This window comes from Monodelphis domestica, chromosome 3 (assembly GCF_027887165.1).
Source record: "Monodelphis domestica isolate mMonDom1 chromosome 3, mMonDom1.pri, whole genome shotgun sequence".
In the NCBI taxonomy this organism is placed as follows: Eukaryota; Metazoa; Chordata; class Mammalia; order Didelphimorphia; family Didelphidae; genus Monodelphis; species Monodelphis domestica.
Genome location: NC_077229.1, coordinates 506,116,359 through 506,124,538, shown reverse-complemented (window position 1 = coordinate 506,124,538; position 8,180 = coordinate 506,116,359). Strand labels below are relative to the sequence as shown.

General features: G+C 44.8%; 1 protein-coding gene across 1 annotated transcript in view; it reads left to right on the top strand.

The window, feature by feature from the left end:
* The first annotated feature begins 5,333 nt into the window (after window positions 1-5,333).
* ZSWIM6 (zinc finger SWIM-type containing 6) overlaps window positions 5,334-8,180 on the top strand; it is a 219,356-nt gene continuing 216,509 nt past the window's right edge. Inside the window, exon 1 of the mRNA XM_056824874.1 lies at window positions 5,334-8,179. Coding sequence (XP_056680852.1) covers window positions 7,420-8,179 — 760 coding nt within the window. The 5' untranslated portion in view covers window positions 5,334-7,419. The remainder of the gene's footprint in view (window position 8,180) is intronic.

Genomic DNA, 8,180 nt, shown 5'->3' with positions numbered 1-8,180 from the left:
AAAGTAATAGGGGGTCAAATAGTTCATGCTAAAGACATTAAACTACATTTAATGAAGGAATTGGGAGCCAGAATCTCATACAGTTGCATATTTGCCTTCTGTGTAGTTTTTGGTGGTTGAGAATACTTCTTCACCTATAATTGGCAATGCTTGAGTTCTATCCAGTCTTGAGTTAATGATAAACTATAGAGAACTTTTTAAAAATCCTTACCTTCCACTTTTGGAATCAATACTATGTTTGGTTCCAAGGCAGAAGAGCAATTTGAGCCCAGGACTTCCCATCTCTGGGCCTGGCTCTCAAGCAGATTAGCAGCAACCTAGCTGCCCACAAGAACATTTTTTTACATAGTGGATAATATTTCCATCTCAACCTATGGGATATCATTGTTTCCTGTTCCCATGGCAACCAGAGGACTTTAAATTGCCAAAAGTTGAGAGACATTTTTGATTAAGGCCAGAAATAAGTTAACAAAAGACAAATGTTTCAAACAGAATGCATGACAGTGTGGTAAAGTTTTTGACATTTGTTTGGGAAGATTTTCTTGTTATGCCTTTGCTTGGGAATAATGCAGTGATTTCCGTCATGTAGCAGTAATAGCTTCACACCACTCTGCCATGTGTTCAGAGAGCAGATTTTGTGCTTTTCTTGAAAAGGATGGACCGATTGGCCTTGGCAGCAATCAAGTATAATGTAGGCTTTTGGAAACAACTTTCCTGGCACACCTTGATGTTAACCCTGTCTAGGATGCCAGTGCAGTTAAACTGTGGTGGGCTGAGCCTTATTATTGAAAGCTAGGACAGATTCTCTGTTATGCTGCATGGCTTGGGAACTGGATGTTCTGATTACTCAAATATTCTGGTAAATAGTTGCCACATATATAACATGTTGATTATCAGGTATTACACAGACTATGAGGATATATTCAATACTAAAACGACACTGTAACTTCGTTTGTAGGTACTTCAAGGTCTTTCATTGACACTATGAGGCCTAATTATTATTGAGTAATTGTTATTGTTTTTCAGTTGTGTTTGATTGTGACCCCAGTTGGGGTTTTCTTGACAGAGATACTGGAGTGATTTACCATTTCCTTCTCCAGCTCATTTTGTAGATGAGCAACTGAGGCCAAAAAGGTTAAGTGACTTGCCCAGGTTCACATCATTATTAAGAGTTTGAGGCTGGATTTGAAATCATAAAGATGCATCTGAGATGCCATAGGAAGCATCTGAGAACCATAAACAACATCAGAAAAATCAGAAGTAAAAATGGATGTCATAAAATCCACCTACTTATAATTCATGCAACTAATTAGAAAAACCCCTCAGTTCCTAAATTCAGGAATATCTTACTCTCATTTTACACAGAGTTCAAACATTTTTGGTTGCTTAGTTTCTGAGGAAGCAACACTGAAAACTGCCAAAAGCAATGGTCAGCATCAAAGACAAAGACAGAAAAGTATATATATATAAAGTCAAAGTGGTATGGACTTTAGTATAGGGGCAAAAAACCAAAAGGCCAAAAAGGTTTGGTGTGTAAAGCATTAAGTGTACTAGGAAGAAGCAAAGGGCTTTGGAAAAAATGCTAAAAAAGGAGTCAGAAGACCTGATTCTCCTACTTGGTAGTTATATGACCTTGGCCAGGTCACTTTGTATCTCCTGACTTCATATATAATGATATAAAATAGGTAAAATTTATAATCAATAACAATTGAAATAGGTTATCACTCATGTCCCTTTCAATTTTAATATTTCATGACTGATCTTCAGGTAGCAGGAAAATTCAGAAATAGGGGGCACATTGATAGATGCATATCTATCAAGATTCATTTGAACCTGAAAAGTGCTGCATAACTGTGAATTTTGGGGGCAATAAAATGCCAAGTAAATCATCTTCCATTATTGACTTTGCTCCATCTAGTTAGTATTTGAAACCAAATCACTGAATTCTAAGATTATTGTGATCCCATTAATCATGTTGTTTGCCCTTGATGAAGAATTCTTGGCTAAATTAAAATCATGTAAATATTTTAATATCCTGATATGCAATTTTAGTTTAGCACTTAATTTTAATTCATTTATTTCCAACAAATGTAGGCTTTACTCAGATATGAGGTCCCCTAAAGTGTCTTGATTTTTCATTTTTGTCTTTATCATACAAGGAAAAGTGAAAAGAAGGCATTTGATCATTTTGGAAAAGGTTCATGATATTTATGAAGCAATTTTCTGGATGACATTCTCTTCTCCAAATATATCCTTTTTAATATGTTGGAGTCACTCTTGTGTATTTTCATGGAACAGTATCAATTTCTTACATATGCTTCTATTGTATGTGTTGATTTACGAGAGATATCTGAAAAGATGTTGATGGACGTTTTAGGGAATCATTGGCTTTCTTAATTATGATTTTGCCTTGGTGTCATAGTTCAGAAGGTGGAAAGTATTTTTCTCCAATTGACATAGGTAAAATTTTAAGTAAAGATCTCCAAATAATCTGACTATTTTCCTTCAATATATGAGCTTTCTTAACTTTTGTGTGTGTGTGGTGAAAACTAAACTAAAATATTCAGTAAAACCTTATTTACATGCAACTAGGGAAAAAAGAAACTAAATGTGAACAATTAGTTTGGTATTTCCTATCTTTTAGTTAACACTGTGAAGGGAAAATCTAAATTTTCAAATTGTTTTGAATTTCAATTTAACATGCCATTTCTGAGGTTTTGATTTGATGAGTTAATGCAATTTTGTACATAATAGAATTATGCCAATTCACATACCATGGAAGTGGTAGCACACAGAAGCTATACATTAACATATTTTTGCTAAAATTTGATCAGGGTAGATATTTCGTATCAGCATTTTAAATGTAGAAGAACATACAATTTCAGCATTGGAGGAAGAAAATAATTATGCTATAGTTGTAAAATGCTCTTTTATTAAAGATTCTCATTTTTGCTTAGTTTATAACCACAAATTTTCCCTTTTGTTAGGAATTTTCCAAATTGTGGTGAAGAATATATAACTTGGGGGGAAAACATACTTAACTTGACACAATTCAAAATCCCAAACTCTGAAAACCTCAAGTCTAGAAAAATATGTTATCTTTCTTAGGGAAAATTTGTTTGGAATGACAATTATCTGAATATACATTTTTATTCACAGCTGAATTTTAGAGTGAGTAGCTTCATTATTATGATCCAGTTTTGAAATTAGTTAGAATGAACATTTACTATCATAAGACACTGAAAAAAGTTGAAATATCTTTTTTCCTCACATTATGAAGGGAGACTTTTTGCACCAGTGTTGGATTAACTGTTTGGAACTGATTATTTGAACTGAATGAGTTTTTGGACTGATTATCCTATGCCATTTGCCTTCTCTTACAATTTGTTTAGATTGAGTTTTTCAAGTAAATTATTTTGTCATTGTATAGATACTGTAGAATCTGTCCTGTTGAGAAGTATAAAGAGTTTTTCATATTTCTGGTAGATCCAAAAGGATTGCTTAATAATGATTTTGGAGTATATAACTATACCCTTAGTAGTTATCTCTTACTTTTTTTTCAAACAATGCACTTCTATTCATTTGGCATGATTCAATTCAACAAGTATTCATGTTAGACTCTGAGCTCTGCTACATAATTAATTGCTAAATTAGAGGGAGAGAAAAACAGAAAGAGTAACCTGAAAAGCTGCCTTCAAGGAGATTATGTTCTAATGACATCTAACCCTGGGGTAAACCAAATACACAAAATAATCTTTATAGGGACCGTCAACCTAATTACCTTGGTGTTAACATTAATCTAGCATGACAAAAGGACTTTGGGGAGAGTCCGGGGGTGGCATTTTCAAGTGGCTACTTTCAGAAAGTTTGGCTTCTTCAGTCACAATTTCCTAAATCTTTGGGATTCTTTCTCCTGATAATGAAATATTCATTCGAAAGAGTCAGAAGAGTCAAAAGAGCCAGAAGGAGTGGGTTTTGTAGTTAGAGGATATGGAATTTGAATCTCTGGCTCCTGGCTTAGTACTTGGTTTAAGTGAGTCCATATATCTTTGCTGGGCCTGTTTCCTCAACTGGAAAAACTGGGAGGAAGGGGGGGGGGGGGAGGTTGAATTGATAATCTTTGAGGTCCTTCTAGAGATTTTAATCGTAAAATCACCCTCTGAGATAGATTACTAGTTGGAACCATGAGGAAAGGCCACTTATCTCCCTCTCCCAGTTTTAATTCTTTCCTTTAAAAATAAATGAATGGAAGCCAAGGAAAACCAAGTTATGATTCTACTACCTTCTTCAAACAAAACTTTGAGTCCTCCCTATTTCTTCCTTTTATATGTTTTCTTAATTTAGCTTTTAGGAAGTTCTGTTTATATGGCTTGCTACATACAGTGGAGCTTCTCCCTGCTCCTGAAAACACCCAACTTCTGGAATATGATGTTATGTTTGTGAGTCAGTGATTATGAGGAGCTATATATTTTCTGTACTTTGATTCCCTCTTTCGCCTGCCAGAAAACACAGGAGAATGAAGAGAGAAGAGGGATTTTGGTCCTGTGTGTGTGTGTGTGTGTGTGTGTGTGTGTGTGTGTGTGTGTGTGAGAGAGAGAGAGAGAGAGGGGGGGGGGGACTTGGGAAAGGGCAATTATAATTAATTTAGTTATGACTTCTATGAACACCAGAACAACATTTGAAACATCCTAGAAAAATGACATCTGGGACAAATATCAGCCAAATATGACATACTGTCACTTATTTCTCTTTAGCTCATGGGTGTAGCCAACCTCCAGGGACAGAACAGAATTTTGCATGTCAGACTAATAGCCTGAAACGAGTCTATTTGTTATCACCCCCCCCCCCCCATCTCTTTCAGGCATCCTTACTGTTTTTGAAGATCTAAAAATCAAACAACAAAAACAGACTTTAAACAACTTCTAAACTTCCCACCCTCTCTTATTTCCTCACCAAGATCTTCATGAATTCTGTTCCTTTCTCCAGGCACTTAAGAGTTGCCTGGAAAAATAGCATAGAGACATACAAACATCTCGTCACCATAATTTTTCTAGCAAGTAAGGAAGTCATGGAAATTCTTCCTGCATTAGGGTCCCTAGGGTCCTGTAGCCCTGAGGCTTGTGAAGGCATGCTAGAGGGAGGAAGAAAAGACCTGGAGCTGAAGGTCACCCAAATACTAAACCCAAGCAGGTACAGAAAGGAATTCGGGATCAACTGGTTTTTAAAAAATAAAGAAACCAATGGATGCAAGTCTATCCCTTTAAATCGAGGCAGCTGAGTTGGGAGGGTGGGCTTATTAGCCAATAAACCTCAGAAAATCCAAAGTGTCAAAGAAGACAAACTGTATCTTCAGTAATAGCTACAGTATCAGTAACAGTATTTACAGTAAATCAGAATGTGGGTCAAAGTGTAATGATGTCTCAAATGCGGTAATTAAGTCCAAGGCTCTGACCCAGATTTGGCCGTGTTCTTTGGAGTGCGACAAACCATTTCCGTGAAGGCATCGAGAATTTCACTTCGTTCTCTTTCCTTCTTTGCTAGTTCTCTCTTTCTACCCACTCTCCGAACTCTCTCTTCTCCTCTCCCCGCGGGCAAGTCTGGCTTCCTAACTCCTTCACTCTCCCTTTCTTTAGAATATTGAGCGGCTCTTCTCTCCCCCTCCCCCGGCTAGGAGGAGTTTGTGTATTGAATCTGTAAAAGAGGAGGAGCCGCGCGGTGACAGTTTCCAGCCTCTCCCAGTGTGTGTCCTTTGCATTCCACCCCGCTTCAGGCACCAGCCCCCAGCCCTTCTCTGGTAGTTGGGTTTAATTTAGAGTCCTCCGAGGTGGGGGCGGGGGAAGGTGCATTCTGGGGGCTGAGACAATCCCTGCATTCTCGGGACGCTGCCGTTTAGCCGTCACTAAGCTTCGCTTTCCTAAGCTGAATTCCAGTAACACTTTCTATATATGCGTGTTTACAAAGGTGTTGCCTAAACTCACTTCCCACCTATCATCTCCTAGGGGCCCGAAATACGCGCATCTTGTCCTTCCGAAGCCTACAGCGAAGGTGAAGCGCGCTTCTCTCCCCGTTTCTCCTTTCACATCTTTCCCTCTCCTCTCTCGTCTCCGTCCGGGTAAAAAAGAGAAGGTATTTAAAGTTACCAGGCTCTTTTCGGAAAGCAATTAAATCCCTAGTCCAGCGGCGCTGATAAAGTGTTATCCAAAACAGCCCCAGGTTAGGGGACTTGGAGCTGGGGGCGGTGGTGGGGGTGGGGAGGAGAAGTGGCAACTTGAAAGAGAAGAAGAGTGACTACCCGGACATCTTTCTTGGCAGGCGTGGGACGGTGCAACCGAAACCCTCCTTGCAGACACCCGACTCCGCGCTGACCTGGCAGTGGGTCTAGCTTTTTAAGAGCTTTGCAGATTTTATGGGCACTTGACCCGTGGCCAGCTCGCCAATCCTGGCTCCTGCCAGTCCGCTTCCTCGGCTCTCTGTCCAGAGCCGCACAGGAACAGAGAAATAGCTGTGTGTTCCAGGAGTCAGGCCGCAACCGGGTGCCGAAAGCCGGGACTCAGTGCGGGCCCCGCGCGGCAGAGTTCACCTCCCCCCTTCCAAGCGCGCTGCCGGGTCTGGAAGCCCGAAGGAGAAAAGGAGACCCTGTTGCCTCCCGCCCCTTTTCCTTTCCCTTCCTGATTCCTTGCTCCGGGTGGAGGAGGGGAAGGGGGAGTTCCCAGCTGCCGGGTCTGAAGGGAAAATTGTTGCCCGGCTGCCCCCCTCTTCCCCGGGGCTCCTCGCCGCATTTCTTTGTTTTGAAAGCGCCTCCTCCGCCCAGAGGCTTTTCCCGGGGCTGGCGGTCTCCGGCAGCGGGGGTGGAACTTACCCAAAGGCTCCGCCCCCTATTTTCTCCCGGACGGGCCCCCCCCTCCCCGCCCCATACCTCCATTCCCACCGTTCTTCTTGTTCCCTTCCTCCCTTTTCTCTTCCCCCTTTTACTCTCCCCACCTCCCCGGTTCCCTCCTCCGTCGCTGCCCCCGAGGCGCGTCTGCACTTGTTTGACATCAAAAGGAGATTGTGCATTCGAGGTTGGGGGGAGCAGAGGGGAGGGGGAGGACGGACACACCCACAGCCTCGGGTTCCGCCCCTTCCCGCGGGAACCCCGCCTGAACCCCCGCCCTCCTACGTCACAGCAGGTTGACATTCTACCAACCCACCCCAACCACCAACCCCGGTCGCCCGAACCATCGACGCCACCGCCGCCGACGCCCCCCTCTGGGGGGTCCATGGCTCGCTCTATTTATGTTTCGGCCCGGTGATTTGCATAAATTCCGCCTTCCTCCCTTAAGTTCTCTTACACCCACCCCGCCCCTTTATCCCCGGCCCCCTCCTCCTCGCGGGGAAAGCCCCGCCTCCTCTGCCCCTACAAGGAGCGACTAGCCCTAGATGGCGGCGTGGCGTCGCGGCGGCGTGTGCGTGTCGCGCTTCCTCGTGCCGTTTATAGGGTCCCGGCACTTCCGCTGTGGGGTTAGAAGCTGCGCGGTCATGGCGGAGCGCGGACAGCAGCCTCCTCCAGCGAAACGGCTCTGCTGCCGGCCCGGAGGCGGTGGAGGCGGGGGTAGCAGTGGTGGCGGCGGCAGCAGCGGCGGCGGCGGGGGCAGCGGCTACAACTCCTCTTGCCGGCCGGGCCAGCGGGCGGGCGGCGCAGTGGTGTGTGGGGGTGGCTCAGCGCTGGGGCTGCTACCGCTCGGGAAGACCCAGAGCCCGGAGTCGCTGCTGGACATCGCGGCTCGGAAGGTGGCCGAGAAGTGGCCGTTCCAGCGGGTGGAGGAGCGCTTCGAGCGGATCCCAGAGCCCGTGCAGCGCCGGATCGTCTACTGGTCCTTCCCTCGTAGCGAGCGGGAGATCTGCATGTACTCGTCCTTCAACACCGGGGGCGGCGCCGGCGGCAGCGGCGGAGACGAGAGCGGCGGCGGCGGCGGCGGCGGCGGCAGCGGCGGCGGCGGCGGCGGCGGCGTCTCCTCGTCCTCGTCGTCCAACTCCTCTGCCGCTGCCGCCGCCGCCGCCGCCGCCGCTGCCGCCGCCGCAGCTGGGGCGGCCGTGGGGGCCGGTGGGGCCGGCGACAGCGGCGATGAGACCCGGCTGCCTTTCCGACGGGGCATCGCGCTGCTGGAGAGCGGCTGCGTCGATAACGTCCTGCAAGTCGG